Here is a 22,877-nt window from a genome sequence, read left to right as displayed (position 1 = left end):
CAAAGCTGCAGTTCCCTGTAAGTGAACAAAAATGCACATGGAGCAGTTCAGTCTTTATGTTTATATGTGAAGCTTGCAATTGAAAAAAAATAAAATTATAAAAACCCATAAATATGTATAAACATCTGAAGATTTATAAATTTAATTAAAGGAAGATGATGATTTTGTGGGATTTGATTTTGTTAGGTAGTGAATTAAAGAGGAAATATTTAAACAGGTTTTAATTCTAATTAAAATTATAAGGAAGGTGAAAGGATACGTATAATAAAGCTTTGTAGTACAGTTGTATTTATTCCTTGTACAAGTAAGTATCTATGTATTGACACTATTAGATATATTGATCATACCATAAACATGGGTTTATTTTTGATAATGGTAAAGTTGTCATTTCAGTGCCTTTTATAGCTGACTATGCGGTATGGGCTTTGCTCATTGTTGAAGGCTGTACAGTGACCTATAGTTGTTAATTTCTGTGTCATTTAGTCTCTTGTGGAGACTTATCTCATTGGCAATCATACCACATCTTCTTTTTTATATTAGCTACAATGTAGATGTATATTTTTTTTTAAGTTTTCACATGATTTTTGTTGCTGCCAGTCTCTGGTTACAAAATGTATCATGTGTAATAAGAATAAGAAGATATGGATAGATATAGGAAGATGTGTTGTGAGTGCCAATGAGACAACTCTCCATCCATATAACAATTTTAAAAAAAGTAAACCATCATAGGTCAATGTACGGCCTTCAACACGGAGCCTTGGCTCACACCGAGCTATAAAGGGCCCCAAAATTACTAGTGTAAAACCATTCAAACGGGAAAACCAACGGTCTAATCTATATAAAATAAAAAACGAGAAACGAGAAACACATATAAATTACATAAGCAAACGACAACTACTGTACATCAGATTCCTGACTTAGGACAGGTGCAAACATTTGCAGCTGGATTAAACGTTTTAATGGATCCAAACCTTGGTATGATTGCCAATGAGACAAATCCCAACTAGAGACCAAATGACATAGATGTTAACATCTTTAGGTTAGCTTTATATACCACTGTTGTGTTGCTGTTTGTTTACCAATTTTTCGCTGTCATGTTTTTTTGTGTTGTTGAAAAATCACTTTTAGGTTATCATATAAAAAAGAAGATGTGGTAAGATTGCCAATGAGACAACTGTCCACAAGAGACCAAAATGCCAAGACATTAACAACTATAGGTCACCCTATGGCCTTCGACAATGAGCAAATGCCCATACCACAGTCAGCTATAAAAGGCCCCAATATGACAACGTAAAACAATTCAAACGCGAAAACTAACGGCCTTATTTATATAAAAGAATGAACAAACAACAAATATTTCACACATAAACAAACAACAACCACTGAATAACAGACTCCTGATGCATGTATTTGTTTTGTTTTATCTAGATATCAGTGTTTTTGGTTAGTATGTGTTCCATTCTTAATTTTGTTGTTGTGTTATTGTCTCTGACATTCTTTTTTAACCCATCTTTGATCCAAAACAAAAATATAGTTTTAAGCCCGTTATTGTTGGGTTGCTGTCTTTTGGAATTTGACCTGATATGTAAGAAGATATATAGTTTTTCTAACAAATCTTTATGTATTTAAGAATATAGACCTGGACTCTTGATAATCATATAAAACTAACAATTTCAGTGTTCTTCCCTAGTTCTTTACCAAATAACTAAATTTGTGTAATTATAAACACTGTTACATCTGTAGGTTTGTTTGATGAGTTTTGAGGGATAAGATAGATAACATTATGTCTTAAATAGTAATTGTGTCAGAAATCTAGTATTATATTACTGTTTATAACTTTTATAAATCTAAAAGCTTCCGTAGTAAATAGAGCCACAAATTCGTGTCTATTATCTACCTGTCTTAAGGAATGTGATGTCTTTGTGAATGAAAACAGGTAAATATTTACCTGCATCAATGAAGAGACAGATAAACTTTTCATTTGGTGTCTAAAAAAAAATTCTGAAAAGTATTTCTACAATTAAATAGCTAGCATTTCGTTCATCTTTTTTTAATTTATTAATAAATTGTTGTTTAATCTTACAAGAATCTTTACCGAGAAGTGTAAATATCATATAATAAATCATATCACAAAATCTTTGTCATTTACAAGTCAGATGCTTTCCAAATGCAATAAATTCCTATTGCTATTGGACATGTTGGAGAGATCCTTCAAAGAACTGAATCTACTTATAGATACATGTACATGTATTAACTTTTTTAATCAATTTTGATTTTAGTAGTAACCTGTTTGTTTTAAAAAGTTCTGTAATTGAAATCAAAATATGTCTGGCCTGTTGCAAGAAAATATTATAAGGTTGTAGAATTTATACTCTAATGGAATTTTGATTCTTTAAGAAATCAATATATTTTCTAAACAGACTAGAATGGGTTAGACTAATGTTATTATGCTTTATTGTTTCCAACTAAGCCTCAAAATAAACAAGAAGAATTGCATATTATGATATATTTAATGTAATGGTTTTAGAATCATTGATTAACTACTTGTATAATCATGATAATGGCACTTTAAAATGATACAAATGCTGCCTTGTTTAGCCTGTGGTTCAATTCTCTAAAATTGAATCTGCCAGACAGGGGGTGGACTATAGAGTTCAAAATAAGCAAGAAATAAGATAGAAAAAATCAATTTATGTTATGCCAACATTTCATGTCAGTGGTTTGAACAAAGGACACAAATAAAACAGCCCTTGATTCATTTGATCACTTTACTCTCTTTATCAAACATGCCATACATGTAGATTTTATTGTCACTTCTTCACAAACATTATTAACACTGAAATGGCTAGGACAGAATTTCATAGTTATTTAATTGATAGGTATGTAAACCACCTACATGTACAATGTATTTATTATATTTTGGCCTTAAGGTAAAATATTCATTTTAAACTAAAAAAAATATAAAATTCTTCAAGTTCAGATTCCAATAAATCTTATTACATCTGTACATGATAGTTTTCATGTAAAAAGTTCAAACAACCAAAGGCTTATTTTATGAGTTACTGAAACATTTTCAAATAAACTATTCCTCAAAATATATAATTTGAGATTATGTTTTCTCAGTGTGCGTCTTATTAAACTAAATAAACTGTATTAAATCTCATGTAATGAATTATATACATTGTATACACCTGTTATTTTAAGGCACACCTAGCTAAGAAAGGGTCAATAGTATGCTTTTATGATGGATGGTATATATATTATGATACCAATGAAATTAGAAATAGGCTATCAATAAAATAGTATATTGCCCTTGTATCTGTTCATCATATTTTTTATCATCCAGATTATGATAAATGATAGATTATGAGGTCATTCTGTTGAAGGAAATGTTTAATTTTAGGCAATCTGACATTTGAAGCTGTGGTAACTGACTAGTATATCACCAGCTGTGATTGTGTAGATATTGTAAATAAACAGTTCACTGAACACAGTCCTGCTGGACAACTTTTATGTTATTAAAAAAAGAAAAACTGGTAATGTTGAAAATCTTATTAACGAGAAAATATAAGATATTTATAATTTTACAAACACCTGTATCTTTCATAAAAAATGTTTTCTATAATGGTCCAGAACAAAGTGCACAAAAGGTTCATAAATTAATATTCATATATGAAAGTAACCTTTTCCCTTCCTGAATAGGCATGTAATGAACTATGAAACACCCATCAACACCCAAATAAAAAATCTCACAGTTTTGATTTTATATGTTTTTCAGTGCTGTGCAAATGTTGCACATGCAGTTTAATTTTCAAGCAGTAACCTTGAAATAATACTGCTGTGGATATTTCCTGATTTACTATAGTTGCATATGTTCAGATAATAGGCTCACACAGTTTTTAATATCTTTAACAGACTCTTTTTCATTTTCACACATTAACCCAACCCATCTTTAGTCATAGCTCATTTATATTTGAATATTTTGAAATCACAGTCTATTAACCTTTAGTTTACTGTGGTCTTTCATTTTAGTTTTGGTTGATACATGTAAATGCCTTTATTAGTCTTGTGTGTTTTTTAATATTGGTTGATTTATGTTTTGGATTAAGTTTGATGTCCATTTTCACTCAAATAAATTAATTAGTACACATTTTTGTTTAAGGCACATCTGAAACCTGCCTCTGAGTGTGGGATTTTCTTGCTGTGTTTAGTTTAAACATATTTAATTATAGTGGATCGGGAAACAAGTTTTGCAACTTATATTAATCCCTTTCCAGTTTGCGGGTGCGAGTGCTGCCTTGTAGCGGCATTAGCCTGCTCTTTTTCGAAATCTACAAGGGTGTCTTTAACGTGCAAGAGATATGGCTCTCTCTTAACACCGGTCAGCCATTTCTCGTCCCCTTCCGACGGACTATCAATTTTCATCCCAGACGGGAATCAAACCAGGAACCTTTGTGTTAGTAGTCCGATGCACTAACCACTAACACTTGCTGTGTTGAAGACCCATTGGTGGCATTTGGGTGTTTTCTACTCTTTGGACTGGTTGTTATACAACCGCAAAAATTGAAAATTTTTTGGTCGTATATTGGTATTTAGTTTTCACACTCTAAGGTAGCAATACACAGTTAGGAGTTTAGTTTCGCATTTTGGCCCCGGTGGATTTTTCAAATAGGAAAGTTATTGTGTAATAAAATTCATTTTTAGACAGATGAGTGCTAATTTAGCCTTCAAAGATGGTTTATAAGTGCATCAAGATTATGTTTTACATGTTTTATGGGCTGTTTTCTGTTTGACAATCCGTATTTTCATAGCTAGACCGGCCATCGGTCCAGAAATTAATGTACTGTTTACAAACACTCTTTTTCTACACGAAGTTTTTGACGCAATTTTACAAAAAAATGAGACGAAAGACATATGATTTTCATTGGATTTGCTGAATGATATATGTACACAGTTTCAGAAAAGGTATTACTTCATGCGATTGAAATTCTACTTTTATCCAAATTTGGGGGAAATATGCGACATCTTTCCCCCCCTTTTTGCAATATTTTATAACAAATAAATGCAGATTGTTGCCATGGATACACCAAAAAGAAATTATATTTTACCATTTAATGTACTGGATATAGAATCTATGGAAGATTCTGATTGCATACATATGCCCATATATGACACAAACAGTAAGCTTGATATTGCAAGAAAGCAATGAAAAGGGGATGGTAAAATTCATAAGGGCAAACTTTAGTATTTTTTCCTAACTGTTTATTGCTACCTTATGGCATACTTACCAAGCTCAGAATTGTATAATTTAAGACTTTTCATGCCACAAATCTATTGATATTTAGATTCTAAATCACCTTCTGAGTAAATTAAGTGTTTAAGAATGACAATATATGTCAATTTTATTGTTTACAGTCCTTAGCAACCAAAATTAGACATTTTGACACAAGGCTTATATTTGTACTCTATCGGCTTAACTCTTGCTTCTGATGGATTGGGCTGCATGTAGTAGCCGAAGTATTGAACGCGTTGGTTTTTTTCTTGCGAATATATCAAATTATTGTTTTTATCAAGATTTCATGTTACATTTTGGCATATATTAAATGTATAGTTAAATCAGATGTAAGAAATTGATTCCCTATCACCAAGTTTTTTAATCAAGTCTTTGGTATGCAATAAGCATAAAGATTAACATTTTTATGCTTGAAATTGCTAAATTTTATACAATGTTGCATCATCAGAGATCTTATTAAGATATTCAACATTAAAAACTGACAAAAGAGGTACAGTTTTTAAGATTTGGCTAAATATTGAGGTAGAGACAAGATTTTACACTTTGACTTGGCACCTTTCTTTAAAATCAGTTTTTGTCGCGTTTTAGTGTCAACTGCTAACCTTCATAAAATATTCATTACTCAACCAATTTTCAAAAATAAAAGGCCATTTTACTCGTATTAGCTAGCAGAACTCAGAAAATAAGTTAAAAGGGAAAATTTGAAAAAAATATATACTATTATGGCATACTTACCAAGCTCAGAATTGTATAATTTAAGACTTTTCATGCCACAAATCTATTGATATTTAGATTCTAAATCACCTTCTGAGTAAATTAAGTGTTTAAGAATGACAATATATGTCAATTTTATTGTTTACAGTCCTTAGCAACCAAAATTAGACATTTTGACACAAGGCTTATATTTGTACTCTATCGGCTTAACTCTTGCTTCTGATGGATTGGGCTGCATGTAGTAGCCGAAGTATTGAACGCGTTGGTTTTTTTCTTGCGAATATATCAAATTATTGTTTTTATCAAGATTTCATGTTACATTTTGGCATATATTAAATGTATAGTTAAATCAGATGTAAGAAATTGATTCCCTATCACCAAGTTTTTTAATCAAGTCTTTGGTATGCAATAAGCATAAAGATTAACATTTTTATGCTTGAAATTGCTAAATTTTATACAATGTTGCATCATCAGAGATCTTATTAAGATATTCAACATTAAAAACTGACAAAAGAGGTACAGTTTTTAAGATTTGGCTAAATATTGAGGTAGAGACAAGATTTTACACTTTGACTTGGCACCTTTCTTTAAAATCAGTTTTTGTCGCGTTTTAGTGTCAACTGCTAACCTTCATAAAATATTCATTACTCAACCAATTTTCAAAAATAAAAGGCCATTTTACTCGTATTAGCTAGCAGAACTCAGAAAATAAGTTAAAAGGGAAAATTTGAAAAAAATATATACTATTAAGGTAGCAATACACAGTTAGGAGTTTAGTTTCGCATTTTGGCCCCGGTGGATTTTTCAAATAGGAAAGTTATTGTGTAATAAAATTCATTTTTAGACAGATGAGTGCTAATTTAGCCTTCAAAGATGGTTTATAAGTGCATCAAGATTATGTTTTACATGTTTTATGGGCTGTTTTCTGTTTGACAATCCGTATTTTCATAGCTAGACCGGCCATCGGTCCAGAAATTAATGTACTGTTTACAAACACTCTTTTTCTACACGAAGTTTTTGACGCAATTTTACAAAAAAATGAGACGAAAGACATATGATTTTCATTGGATTTGCTGAATGATATATGTACACAGTTTCAGAAAAGGTATTACTTCATGCGATTGAAATTCTACTTTTATCCAAATTTGGGGGAAATATGCGACATCTTTCCCCCCCTTTTTGCAATATTTTATAACAAATAAATGCAGATTGTTGCCATGGATACACCAAAAAGAAATTATATTTTACCATTTAATGTACTGGATATAGAATCTATGGAAGATTCTGATTGCATACATATGCCCATATATGACACAAACAGTAAGCTTGATATTGCAAGAAAGCAATGAAAAGGGGATGGTAAAATTCATAAGGGCAAACTTTAGTATTTTTTCCTAACTGTTTATTGCTACCTAACTTTAGTAAAAAGTTGGGATTGATTTTGGAAGTTGAGGTCCCAACATTTTAGGAATTAGGGGCTAAAAAGGGCCAAAATAAGCATTTTCTTGGTTTGCGCACTATAACTTTAGTTTAAGTAAATAGAAATCTATGAAATTTTGACACAAGGTTTATGACCACAAAAGAAAGGTTGGGATTGATTTTGGGAGTTTTGGTTACAACAGTTTAGGAATTAGGGGCCAAAAAAGGGCCCAAATAAGCATTATTCTTGGTTTTCGCACAATAACTTTAGTTTAAGTAAATAGAAATCAATGAAATTTAAACACAAGGTTTATGACCACAAAAGGAAGGTTGGGATTGATTTTGGGAGTTGAGGTCCGAACAGTTAAGGAATTAGGGGCCAAAAAGGGGCCCAAATAAGCATTTTTCTTGGATTTCGCACCATAACTTTAGTATAAGTAAATAGAAATCTATGAAATTTAAACACAAGGATTATGACCATAAAAGGAAGGTTGGGATTGATTTTGGAAGTTTTGGTCCCAACAGTTTAGGAATAAGGGGCCCAAAGGGTCCAAAATTAAACTTTGTTTGATTTCATCAAAAATTGAATATTTGGGGTTCTTTGATATGCCGAACCTAACTGTGTATGTAGATTCTTAATTTTTGGTCCTGTTTTCAAATTGGTCTACATTAAGGTCCAAAGGGTCCAAAATTAAACTTAGTTTGATTTTAACAAAAATTGAATCCTTGGGGTTCTTTGATATGCTGAATCTAAAAATGTTCTTAGATTTTTGATTATTGGCCCAGTTTTCAAGTTGGTCCAAATCGGGGTCCAAAATTAAACTTTGTTTGATTTCATCAAAAATTGAATTCTTGGGCTTCTTTGATATGCTGAATCTAAACATGTACTTAGATTTTTGATTATGGGCCTAGTTTTCAAGTTGGTCCAAATCAGGATCCAAAATTATTATATTTAGTATATTGTGCAATAGCAAGAAATTTTCAATTGCACAGTATTCAGCAATAGCAAGAAATCTTCAATTGCACAGTATTGTGCAATAGCAAGAAATTTTCAATTGCACAGTATTGCACAATCAGGATCCAAAATTATTATATTTAGTATATTGTGCAATAGCAAGAAATTTTCAATTGCACAGTATTCAGCAATAGCAAGAAATCTTCAATTGCACAGTATTGTGCAATAGCAAATATTTTCAATTGCACAGTATTGTGCAATAGCAAGAAATATCTAATTGCACAATATTGTGCAATAGCAAGAAATTTTCAATTGGAGTTATCTTTCTTTGTCCAGAATAGTAGTTGAATCAACTTAAATCATTGTTTTATACAATATACAATGTATATTCACTTTTACTACCAACTGATAAATTAAAACAATCTTTACCATTCAGTGATAACCAGTGGCGGATCCAGAACTTTTCCTAAGGGGGGCCCGCTCCAGTCATGCTTCAGTGATTCCCTATATAATCAACCAAATTTTTCCCACGAAAGGGGGGGGGGGGGGCCGGGCCCCCCAGGCCCCCCCCCTGGATCCGCCTATGATAACAAGCAATTTATTTTACATTTTAATATTTTATGATGTATTTAAATGAGTAGTTATTGTTGCAAACTCCATTAGAAGTTTGAATTGAGATCAGTTTTGGAAAAAAGGGAAAGGGGGATGTGAAAAAAATGGGGGGGTTAAATTTTTCTCATTTCAGATTTCATAAATAATAAGAAAATTTCTTCAAACATTTTTTTTGAGAGGATTAATATTCAAAAGCATAGTGAATTGCTCAAAGGCAAAAAAAAATATTTTAAGTTCATTAGACCACATTCATTCTGTGTCAGAAACCTATGCTGTGTCAACTATTTAATCACAATCCAAATTTAGAGCTGAATCCCGCTTGAATGTTGTGTCCATACTTGCCCCAACCGTTCAGGGTTCAACCTCTGCGGAGCATCTGGTTGTCTCTTCGATACATTTCCTATTTCCATTCTCAATTTTATTAAGATACATGTACAAACATTGGATAGGATTATGTTTATTCTGTTTATTTAGAAAACTTTCATGTATATATGGCCAGCTGTTTTACAAACTCACAGTATCTGAACACTGTGTGTTTCAAAGAACACTTGTTTGATTATAGGAGGTTTATTTAGATTCTAAATGAGTGGTCAATCATAAACTAACAAGTTTAGCTGGCTATTTTATTACTATACTATCACTGCTGCCAAGTTTTCTGTCTGGTTAGTTAAGTATAGAAACATGTTACCATTCTATCATTAAGGTTGTGTGCTATAGAAGTTCGAAAACTTCAGAGCTTTTTCTGTACTTATTTACCAAACAAAATTTGATCTTAGAATATAATGTAAACAATTTAAATTGGTTGTTTTTTCTGATGTGTTAAAGATAAAGAAAGGAGACTGAGTTTTTTTTAGAAATTGATTGATCGTATGTACCTGGCAACTTGTAATTTGTTAGGTTGATGGATATTTTTACTGTGGCCAACTTGAAATATGAAGCGCTTTCATACATTTTGAGATACCAATACATTTGAATGCTCTGACATTCAGAATTGAGAAATGTTTATATTTATTCAGACTCCACTATGGTGTACATGGTGTAGCGTGTTTTTATAATAACACATTTTTTTTGGTTAAGATTCATAGTCACTTTAATTTGAATTTCATGTTTTCACATTTGTGGTACAAAATGATGGAAATGTCCACTGGGTATATAAATAAATTTGATATAGGGTACCAGTAATGGTCAGCACGACAGCAAGATTTATCTAGGGGGTAACACACAGTCTCCACCAATAAACAGGTGTCTATACAATGTATAATATGTCAAGCTCTAAATCATCCTGATTGCATTTTTATTAATTTGTGCATGGCCTGTAACTGCAAAAATAAAACTGCTGTGAATAAATTTCCTAACTTATAGGGGTTGAAATTGTATTACATAACCATCTGATCCTGATTACACAAACAACATATTTTTCTTTTTCTCACAAATTTTTACCAGACTTCTTTTGTGACAACAGCAATTCTCTGATTCAATTTAGATTTTTTTGAATAGCATTAAATTGCATAGATCTGCTTAATATCCACTTTTTTTATTTGAATTTTTGAGCTTTTAACATAAATTATTTACGAGTATCCCAAATCATAAATACATTTTTGTACTGGTTATGAGGATCTGGATACGGTAGGGGGTGGGGTCATCATTTCTATATTATTAATTTTCTAAAAGATAATTTTTACTACTAATTATTGTTTTTGCCCATTATTTTTGGACCATTGTCTAGTATTACCCATTAGTCTCTATTATATAAAAAAGAAGAGTTGGTATGATTACCAATGAGACAACTCTGAACAACAAATGACAAATAAGTTAACAATTATAGGTCACTGTACAGCCTTCAACAATGAGCATAGCCCATACCGCATAGTCTGCTATAAAAGGCCTCAAAATGACAAATGTAAAACAATATGTAAACCTCATTCAGATCCTCACTTTCAAAATAGTAAATCTGTAGTAATTTTGATTTTATTCTGCACCAGTGTTTTATCTCTACACAGTATGCTACAAGGAATATTTGTTTGATTATAGCAGATTTATTTAGATTCCAAATGAGTGGTCAATAATAAACCACTAGTTAGTTGGCTATTTTATTGCTGTTCTATCACTCCTGGCAAGTTAGTTATAAGAAACATGGTACCATTCCTTCACTCAGAGACATATATTGTATTTTATGACTCTGCTTCATTTAATCATTTTTAGAACGTGGAATATGTTTCTGTACTTATTTACCCACTAATTTGTTTTACAAATTTGTTGTAATATATTTAAATAGGATGTTGCACATCTATCTTTGTTTTTTTAGTAAACAATTTTCCAGGTGTATACCTTCAGTGCATTTACAATGTGTAATGTTAATAATTCATCATTTTAAGCCACAGGAAATTTATTTGTTTTTAAGAAGTTCCATCCTCATTTGATTATGATTAAAAGTTAATATTATCTTTATGAGTTGGTTGACCAGAATGAGATCTATATGTGGCAAATAATCACCTTAATCTGAGACATATTGACCTATTACCACTTCCCAATCTCCTTACAATGTTTGAGTGTGTAACAAAAATATTAAGGTTTTAAAATGATTTAGTTACTTAGTTGTACTATATATTACAACATCATTTTATCTTTCCTTTTGTTAACAAAGGATATATATATATATTACATAAATGTTATATTGCCCTTCAAATATGTTACATATTCATTTACCAATTATCACGAAATATTAGATATTAGTTAAAAAAAATATGATAATTGGTTTTGACAATTTTGAATTGGTTTTTAGTAAGTTTGGAGTTCAAACTTAATGTGTTGATTGTTCAGAAATTTTGTCTTTAATTCAGATCTTGTTGAATAAAATAATCTGGATTATGAATCTGGTTTGGTTTTTGCGTAGGAAAGTGACCTATTATACAACACACTTTATGTTCTCATGTTGCAAATTTCTTCTAATTGTTGATTTTAATTATTCCATTACATCACAGTTGTAGAAGGAATATAGTAATTCCACCATCTGTCTGTGTGTTTAGCCTTCTTTTTCTACCACTTTGTCTGCACTCAATCATGCAGAATGCAAGAACTTTTTCATTCATTACGTCAGAGATCAAGGCCGTCTGACCTACATTTAATACAAGATTAAGGCTTTTATGAATATAAGACCACAGCTTTGCAGTTATATTCTAATATTGTCTACAGCCCTGGTGAAGTGAAAGGTCACTTAAGGACCATGTAACAATGTACATGTGGACCAAAGGCCAAGGTCACCTGAAAGCTTACTGAACAATGTCTGGGATTGTAGTGTCCTTTGTACTTTTCTTTGTATATATTCATTTCAGTGTTTATTTGTCTTCTTGACCATGTTAATTTTAATATTATTATTGAACACTCATTTTTTTGCAGTTTTTCAACACATTTGATGTCATTCGTTCACTACTCTTTTTCATGCTTTTGTGGGTTTTTTAAAGTCACAATATAAAAAAAAGTGTCTAAAAGGGTTCAGTATGATTATATTGACTTCCTTCAATGTGGTTGGACAATTTTATCGGTAATTGAACAGTGTATAAAATGTTCTTATTGCTTAAATGCATTTATGGCCAATGGGTATAAAAATAAGTGAGAAATATATAATATATTCTGTTCTGATTGAGATATCTATGGCATAGATGGTAATGATTTTTAACATCTTGTTTTATTTTTCAGTTGAAGGTTTAATTATCGTTAAAGATGACATCAAAGCAAAGCAGCTGGTGCTGCTGTTTTAGTGGACGTCCCCCAGAAATTACGCGTCTTGCAGCAGATCCTATCCAACCCATTCAGATTGACATTCCCATGCCAGATGATGAAAACGAGATCGATACAAAATTTTCGGAGATTGTGGTAAAGTTTATGTGGTTTTTATCAAAAATATTTATATAAGTTTTATTACAAAATATTGCATAACATCTGTTTGAAATTATTGTAGACAAAGGCAATGATTTATATCATATAACTACATCTTTTAGTGAATCATTCACCTCTGCTCATGATTTTTTAATAAAAAAAATTTAATATACGTTTTTATTATTAATAGTCGTGATCTTAAGATTTCACTTAAGATAGCCCTGTTACAATCTATTTGTATGATAAACTAGAGTCAAACAAAGTTACATCAAAGTATCTCAGCAATAATCCTTATCCCAGTAGGGTTTTGATGTCCAGTGCTGATTTCTTATCTGGCCTAGGAAATTAGAAAAATAAGTGCTCTGCAGCCCATTTCACAAAAAATCTTTCAAATTAAGTGGCTTGTAAGATGTATATGTAAACATTCTTATAAAACTTAATATCATTATTACTAGTAAGATTTTGTCTGAAAATGGCTAATGGACAATGAATATAAATAAGGATTATCTGGATTAGCAATTATCCATATTTTAAAGAGACATTTTTGAGGCTGTAGTTAAACCCAAATGGGATAAGTTGTACTTTATAACATTGCAATTTATAAAAAAGAATGTATATACCTATATTTTTTCTTCATTCATTAATTACAGTTGTCAAAAATTATCAATTAAGACTTTATTTAGTATTAATAAATTTGTCTTCGTGACATGTTAGATACAAAAAACATACATGTAATGTATTCTTGAATGACATGGAAATCAACCATCTGTCAGTTCATCACACAAAACAAGAAAAATACATGTTAAAATATTTTTTGTGGTTAAGCATTGAATACATTATAAAGGAAAATAAACATGTTTGAGTGTTGAAATGTGTCCACAGGAAACAGTGCCACAGGAGAAGAAAATCGTTTATCAAAACACTGTACCACAAAATTTTAATTATACTTCAATTAAGATTCTGTTTAATTTTATATCGATTTCACAAATATGGTACAGGGAGCGTCGTTGGCCGAGTGGTCTAAGTAGTTACTACTGAAATCACTAGCCAGTCAACACTGAGGTTGTGAGTTCGAACACCGCTCTTGCAGGTGCACTGGACTCCAATCTTAATTGACTAGGATTGTCAGTTTTCCTATGGCAGATCAGTGGTTTCTCCAAGCACTCCAGCTTTCTCCAACAATAAAAACCATGAATAGCCCAAATATAGTGCTTAAAAGTGGCGTTAAATTACCAAAAATCAAATCAAATCAAATATGGTACATAGCTGTCATGTGAGATGTGAATTCATATCAGAATGATTGATTGGCTGATGCTGTTTTTATTTATAATGATGACATTTTAACTTTATACAATGGACTTAAGACTTGAAGATTATTAACAGAAGACCTGTCATTTAAATTGGACACAGTATCCTTATCCCAGGATGACACATCAAACTCGTACATGCTGCATGCATTGAGTAAAATAAAAAAAATACCAATTTAAAAGTCTACCACATGACCAGGCTGGTGATAAAACTTATTAATTCCCACGCTTGCAGCAGTATCACTTTTTCCAATGGATGAATTTTGTATTATGTAATCTGGAATTTGTTTACAGAAGTAAATGTCTAACCCTATAATAATTTTCAACCAAAACAAACAAAATACCATAAGGAAAATGATTTATATAAATATTTAAATATTAAGAAAGAAACAGTTCTTTGAATTGCACAAGCTGCCAGAACAGGAAACAACTGTTTCTGAAATTAAATTATGAAAATTACTGAGAAATGTGCAAACTTTTTTGTAAGGTGGTAACCATGCATTTTGTGGATTTCATGGGTCATTATTAACTTCCAGACGAAAGGCTTATTTTTTAAATGCAAAGTTGTAAACCTGAAGAAGTGATTCAAAGAATTTTTCATAATTTCTTTAATATGAAATGAAAGTTAAAAGATAAAAATAAGCATGCATAATTTTTATGATCTCAATGCACCTGATGATAATTTACACACAGAGGTTTAACTTTGTGCACTGAATGAAAAGTGCATCTTTACATCAATATTAAGTGTTGACTGGTAAAATCAGTTTGTTGGGGGAATATAAAGAGCAATTAAGGCAATCATGAATTAAGCAAAAAAAAAACCTTTGTGAACATTTCTCATGTTTGCATTACTGAAAAGTTTGTCAAATTCATTTAAGAAATGTGTAAAGATAGAAAAAAAAGACCAGAGTTTGAACCAAACTCAATTATCAACCTCTCTGATCAAAACTGTATAAGATATACTTCCTTAATAGGATTAATTGTGAAGTTATTCTACTTAGGGTGAAGTGGCAGAGGAAACAAGATAGCACCCATCTCAAGTTACTGTTTCATATCAAATTAAACAAACTTCATTCATAAATCAGTTAGACATAGGTAAAAATGGATTTTTTTCAGTACTTACATACTAAATATTGAACACAACACCTTATTTTGTAAATATTTAAAAAAAAACACTTTTTTTTTAAATATTTGTTATTATCAATTTAATGAGTTTTCTATGTTAAAAGGGTTAATAGATTCAGGTGTTGTTCCCATTTACAAATTGATGAATTTGGGATGAGGGACCACCCCTTTTGCTACCTTATAATAACATTTTAGATTAAAAAGAAATACTCTGATGTCATTTTGATATAAACATGGTATTGACGAAATGTAGAATATAGAATAGTTATGATAAATGTAAGAAGTGGACCACCTTTATGACCTTATGACATATGTTTTCGTAGGGTATAATTAATGTATTTGACACAGTGACTGGTTTACAATTCATGATGACATAAATGTTATCTAGACTAATCTGTGTAATAATCCATGTATATCCAGAGGCTGTCAACTCCTGATCTCATCAAACAATTACTTTTAAACGTCTTTTGTTTAATTCAGATAAAGGTTACTACAAGTTCAAATTTCTAAATAGGATATTATTTAAACAAATGAATCATGATAATTTGTATATTTTATTTATATTCAATTAATTGAGATACTAACCAGCGATATCACAGGTTTCCTTTGTGTTTTGAAATATTATTTTAATTTCTTAATTTTCTCAAAGTTGAAATGAATTTTACTAATCATCTATTTTGCTTGATTGCCCCACAGTTTCCTGTTGAAAGCCTGTGGTTCATTTTTGAGATTCCAGCGATATCACAGAACAGGTTTTCTTTGTGGTTTATAATATTGTTTTAAATTCTTAATTTTCTCAAAGTTAAAATGAATATATTTATTAATTATCTTTTTCGCTGATTGTCAGTTTCCTGTTAAAAGCCTGTGGTTTTCTTTTTGGACTCTGGCTTCCTGTACTAATTAAAAAGGACCCTATAATTTATATTAATTTATGATTTATATGTCATTTGTCATTATGAGAATTTGGTTTGAATATATCAAATGATCATAAATGTATTACTATTACTATGAATATATCATAGTGTCAATGGTTCTACTCCAAATACATGAATCTGCTGGTACTTTACGCAGGTACAGGGTCATATATATGGTGTATTTATGTACAGGCAATAATTTAAACCTTTCGTAAATTTAATAGTTTTTGTAGAGTTTACCTGTTATTTAAATTTTATGTGATTTAAAAGTGTAAGGTCAAAGACATTTTTATGAATAATAAATTGACACTTTTCCTCTCTCTTGATTTATGGGATGAACTCTGCTGTTTCATTTGAAAATTAAGTTTTATAAACTTGATTTTGAAAGTTTGAAATACCCTCCTAAATGTCACTGTGATTTAACATCAGCTCTTAATCTGTTGCCAAAAATATTTTACAGCAAATTTTTCGGGGGATATTGAGGAGAGGGGTGAATTTTTAAGAAACAACCATAGTGATTGTGTCCTGTGAATTGTGTCAAGTTTGATTGATTAAGGGGTAATGACTTCATATGATTGATAGTATTTGATGTATCCAGTATAGAAGATGGCAACTTCAAAAGTTGTTACTGTATCTAGTGCCTGGCAAGGACGTATGTTAGTTTTTATTGTGCCAGGTGAAAAGAAATAAGACATTCCAGATGCTTTCTAGAATAAAAACTTCACAAATATGCTGTATTATAAAAAAGTTATATTTGCTTCTTGAATTTAAGATGCAATCTGAATTGAAAAAAATCTCTAATCTAACAACATTAAAAATTATACATGAAACTTAAAATCTACTGTAAATTCAGAAATTATTGCGATTTTTTTATTATTTTGAAAAATGTGACAGGGTTATAATCACAATAATTTGAACTCACATTTTGAAATTTTTTACATAAATTAGACATGATTTTTCTCAATATCTCAAAAATTTAAATTGCAGTCTAAAATGACAAAATCGCAATAATAAATTTCTGAATTTACAGTATATTGTTAGTTTAAACATATTTATTTATAGTGGATTGGGAAACAAGTTTTTGCAACTTATATTAATCCCTTTCCACTTTGCGGGTGCGAGTCTTGTCCCCTAGGGGCATTAGCCTATTCCTTTGAAATCCACAAGGGTGTCTGCTACGTGCAAGAGATATGGCTCTCTCTTAACACAGGTCAGCCATTTATCGTCCCCTTCCTTCAGACAGACTATTATTGTTTCCTCAAGACCATACTTGCAAATGGTGTCAACAATGGTCAAGGGAGTGCCGAAATTCAGTTCCTGAAATTTTCATCCTGGAACGAGAATCGAACCAGGAACCTTTGTGTTAGTAGTCCGATGCACTAACCACTACACCACAGCTCTCTTCTTGGACTCTTATTCCTGAAAATGAAATACAGATGAATTTTGGTATACTATTTAAGCTCATTGAGATTTTTTGGAGTTGTGGTTTTCGTAAAAGAGTTGATCACTTGCCATAAAAATGTTAAAAAAAGGCATTTTAACACTTCATGTTTCTGAGTTTTTTTGTTATTATTATTTCAGGCTGAACTAGATGTTGACCAAGCCCACAGAGATGCTTTATTTAACTTGCCATCAGACAAGAAATGGCAATTGTATTGCAGTAAAATTCAGGTATGGATATATACTGAATTCTCCATCCAAACTGTTAAGAACATTAGCTGGACATAGATAAACCATCAGTTCATTTAGAAAAAACTTTGTCAAAAGACAAACAGACTAAGAGGCATATTAAAAAACAAAAACGATAAGGTGCACAGCCAAAATACAAAAACTATAAGATGCACAGCCAAAATACAAAAACACAAAGATGAAAAAACCAAAAGACAAAAACACTAAGATGCAAAGCCAAAAACAAGAACACTAAGAGGCACAGCTAATAGACAAAAACACTAAGATTTATAGCCAATAGACAAATACACTAAAATGCACAGTCAAAAATCAAAAACACTTAAGGTGCACAGTCAAAATATAAGAACACTTAGATGGACAGCCAAAATTCAAGAATACTAAGATGTATAGCCAATAGATGAAAACAATAAGATGCACGACCAAAAGACAGGAACATTAAGATGCACAAGTAACAGATAAAAACACTAAGATGCACAACCAAAAGACAGGTACATTAAGATGCACAACCAAAAGACAGGAACATTAAGATGCACAAGTAACAGATAAAAACACTAAGATGCACAACCAAAAGACAGGTACATTAAGATGCACAACCAAAAGACAGGTACATTAAGATGCACAACCAAAAGACAGGTACATTAAGATGCACAACCAAAAGACAAGAACACTAAGATGCACAGCCAAAATACAAGAACAATAATTTGCACAGCTAAAATACAAGAACAATAATTTGCACAACCATAAGACAAGAACATACAGATTTACTCTTTTATGTCTAACTTATATTTCAATATGCAAGACTTATATATGTCCTTATGTATATCAAGTACCAAATTGGTACTAAGGCCATGTCAAGAAAACATCTATCAATCAATCATAAAATTTTGGTCACTTTCTTAACACTAGAATGAATTAGCTAAGTTTTGCATTTAGCTATAACACAGGGACATACTGGTATGGTAATTGATCAATGATTTTTTATTGGACAATCTTCATTGAAACTTATATTTCGGTCCTAATAGTGAACAGTTTTCAGATAGTGGTATGACATCTGCATCTATCTGTATCTTAACATATCTTATCAAGATAAAGGTTTTCATTGCTTCTGTTACATCAGAATAAAACTGACTGCTTGTGTGGTGATAATAGAATCAAATCAGTGTGTTAATTTGGCAGTTGATTGACAGTATTTTTTTTTTTCATTTATAAATTTTTTTTTAAATTTTACAATGATTTATTAATTGTATTACAGGACAGAGAAATGCCAGACGCCTATATAGATAACATTAACAGTTTATCGGATGTATGTATTATATTAAAATATATATATAATTATCAATATGCATCATAGTTGTTACATATCATTAATCTTGTTAGTACAGAAAAAGCATAAAAGAAATACACTGCAATCAACAGGAAATGGATATCTCTTTATAGTTCCTTCAAAAGTAACGAAAAATGGGATCTGTGACTTTATTAGATTTGTATCTGCTTTTTATATGATCAAATTCAAGTAGTTTTTGTGTGGTTTTCATATTTTCCCACTTAAATAAATCTTCATCAGAAAGGTTCATAGTCACTGCTGACAAATGCTGAAGGCTTAAATATTTTTCCTAAAATGATACATTTTCAAAACTCCATAATGTTCAATGTTGGCCCCTGTGATGATGATGTATGCTGTCTAGCGGCAAACTATTATGCATATTCAGGACATGTTGATGAAACATAACTAAACTGACCTGCTGAGCTGCATATTTAATGGGCAACCTCGCAAGATAAAAGTCGGCAAGAAGACATGTCACTTTACCCAGACACATTATTCTGACTCCAAGCCAACCAGTCTTTGCACTTACTCCTTTATGCTGTGTTCTTGGTTGAGAGGCAGCAAATACAAATTTTAAAGTCTGGTTTTACCAGGCCAAGGTTCAAAACCACAACCTCCCGCACTCAAGGCAAACATGCAAATAGATATGTTTAAAAAAAAGAAAAGAAACATGCTACTATGAGACCACCAAAGCCATTGTTGGTTCCTTTGCCAGGTATCAGCAGTCAATGAAAAGTAAAGTGAAGAACAATACAAACACATTGCAAAAATTGTCCATAGTTTCATGTTGTTACTAAGAATAAACTTTTGAATTGATACAGACTAGAGTAAGTTTTGATGACTTCAAAGAAGATCAAGGGTTGGAAATAGTGGATGGTTTGAAAACAGCCCTCAGGACACAGCCTATGAGGTAGGTTCAATAAATAATAAATCGTTTAACATGTTAATGATGATTTTTACCAAACAGTAGAAGTAAACCATAGATTGAAGTATTTTGTAATGAAAATCAAATAAAGTTCATGTTCAATTCAGTTTAAGTGATAACAATCTCTGTAAATTTCATGTTTTAGCTTCATTTAAACATGTGTACACATATATAATTACATTTGATTGATTTAAAACACTAAATTTAACAAAAAGCTGCAAATCATCAAATTTTGAGCAATGTGTATAAATTTCTTATATTTTTATTCAGTTTTGTGACAAGATTTTTGGACAAGGAAGGTTTAGAATGTTTACTGAATTTTCTAAAGAGAATGGACTTTACCACAATGGAAAGCAGTATACATACATCTGTTATAGGATGTATAAAGGCTCTTATGAATAATTCTGTAAGTTAAATTTATGTGAGCAAGGATAAAAGACAAGGATAAAAAATAAAGGGCAAATTTTAGGAATTCATTCAGAAATAACGGGAATGAAAAATAACACATAGGCTGGAGGAGGGTCAATTAGAATACTGTGAGGAAGGATTGTACTTAAATCAAAACAATAATATCTTGATGTTATAGAAGTAGTACCCACTTTGTGCAGTGGAATGACAGACTGAGCTTGCAAGCTCTAAGGATCACATGAAGATTTTCAGCCTCATCTGCACTTCATTTGTACAGAAAAGTCTTTTTATTGCAGTTATATACTTAATGATAAATAAATAGCAATAACATAAGGTATTACAAACAGAATTAAATTCCTGAGGACAATTTTCAAGACTCCATATAGACAGGCTAGTTCATAAAAAGACTAATCACAGGTCAGATAACCAATATGGCTGCTTTTCTTCTGACAGACAGTCACTTTTTAAATGAGAGTGATGAGAAGACCCAAGTATTATGGCATCTTAATTCTGCTTAACATTTTTGTTCATATAATGGTATAAAACTATTTTTTATAAATATTATTATATTATAGCAAGGAAGAGCTCATGTATTTGCTTTCCCTGATAGTGTCAACATCATTGCTCAAAGTTTATCAACAGAAAACATTAAAACAAAGACTGCATTGTATGAAATACTTGGTGCAATGTGTCTGGTTCCTGGTGGTCATAAAAAGGTTCTAGAGGCAATGTTACATTACCAGAAATATGCTGCAGAAAGAACCAGATTTCAGGTAATAGTTCTTTTAAATAAAGCAGGTTCCCTGGTGGAATTAAAAAAATATCTAGAGCTATAATACATTAATATAGCTTCATTGCTGAAAGCAGATATTGTATACTGCTAAGCGCAATTACCATCTTAATTTTAATAACAAGATCCAAAGATCACAATAATTTATCAAACGTAATTCTTACAGAGTTCATGTATTGAAAACAGAAACCTTGCACATCTACAAAAAAAGTCTCTTATAAACATCACAAAATCTCAATCTGATCAACAATAAAAAATAGTAATCAAGCATCTACAAAATATATACAAAACATATTAATTCTTTACATACAACTTCAATGCATTAAGCAAATAATTCTTAATGAATATTAGACTTCAATACTAAGTAACCATACCACAATGGACACTGTCCAAATTGATAATTGAATCTCATGCAAACTTTCTTTATATACTGACCTCCAAAACCGGTTACAATATTGTGAAAACACATTAGAATAAATTTCATACTTCAAAAATCATATGCAAACTGCATATAAATATATATAGTATTGGTGTGTTTACAGCAGCATTTCAAAGTATTTTAGAATCCACTATCTTTAGGTATCATGGAGTCATTCATCTTTTTCTTAAGGAATGACGGTAATATTTTTTCTGTCTATGAAGAAATAACATAAAAAATTTGGTGCACACTGAATAACGTGCGTAGCGGGTTATTTAACAGTGTACACCACGTTTTTTATGTTATTTTGAATAGACAGAAAAAATAGTACAGTCATTTCTTATAATTTAATTCTAAATTCCATTTTAAACCGTAGAAAACTATGAAAAAACAGTTGATGACATCACGGTCACATGACTACATTATGTCTATGGGCTAATAACAAAATAATGTCAGCCAATCAGAAGACGTGTTACATCCAAAATTGAATTATTGTTAAATAATATGTGTGTTCATAGAAATTATAATAGTTTCAATTTTTAGTTACATGAAATTTGAAAGATGAAATTTTTTCCTTTGTCTTAATTGAAAATATTGATTTCATTTTACAGAGTTTGATATTTGACCTTGAGAGGAGTACAGGACGATACAGAGAGGAAGTGAATCTAAAAACAGCCATAATGTCCTTTATAAATGCTGCTCTCAAGTACGGTCCAGGACAGGTAAAATTCTCATTAGATCTCAGTAAAAGCTAACAGCTGTTCTTAGATGTGGCTGTAACCAGGATATTCTCATACATGTTTTCAATCAATCATTTTTAAAAGACTTTTTTTCTTGTCAAATATCATATACATGTAGGAATTGGATCTGATTGATGACAAATATATTTTGATTTTGAGGTTCAGGATGCACCTGTTTACAGTTAAGCATAGAAAATATGTAAGATGTGAACTTTTATAAATCCTTTTCTCATGATAGTCTCTATTATGGTTCATGGGGATATGTGGCACTTTTTATAGACCCAACCACCCATTGTATAATGTTTTCATTTTACTTATATTTTTTGCAATTTTGTAAGAGAAAATGCAATTAATTTATTTTTGAGTGT

At 30.9% G+C, this 22,877-nt stretch overlaps 1 protein-coding gene across 4 annotated transcripts in view; it reads left to right on the top strand.

Annotated features, from left to right (window-relative positions):
* LOC143069259 (disheveled-associated activator of morphogenesis 1-A-like) overlaps positions 1-22,877 on the top strand; it is a 66,655-nt gene that overhangs the window by 12,346 nt on the left and 31,432 nt on the right. For all 4 annotated transcript variants that reach the window (XM_076243799.1, XM_076243796.1, XM_076243798.1 and 1 more), the window contains exons 2-8: positions 12,690-12,866; positions 17,797-17,886; positions 19,157-19,207; positions 20,050-20,138; positions 20,424-20,559; positions 21,137-21,334; positions 22,381-22,491. In XM_076243799.1, coding sequence (XP_076099914.1) covers positions 12,714-12,866; positions 17,797-17,886; positions 19,157-19,207; positions 20,050-20,138; positions 20,424-20,559; positions 21,137-21,334; positions 22,381-22,491 — 828 coding nt within the window. In that variant the 5' untranslated portion in view covers positions 12,690-12,713. The remainder of the gene's footprint in view (positions 1-12,689; positions 12,867-17,796; positions 17,887-19,156; positions 19,208-20,049; positions 20,139-20,423; positions 20,560-21,136; positions 21,335-22,380; positions 22,492-22,877) is intronic.

Source organism: Mytilus galloprovincialis, chromosome 3, assembly GCF_965363235.1.
Source record: "Mytilus galloprovincialis chromosome 3, xbMytGall1.hap1.1, whole genome shotgun sequence".
In the NCBI taxonomy this organism is placed as follows: domain Eukaryota; kingdom Metazoa; phylum Mollusca; class Bivalvia; order Mytilida; family Mytilidae; genus Mytilus; species Mytilus galloprovincialis.
Note: the sequence above shows the minus strand (reverse complement) of the source record. Positions and strands in the feature narration are given on the sequence as shown.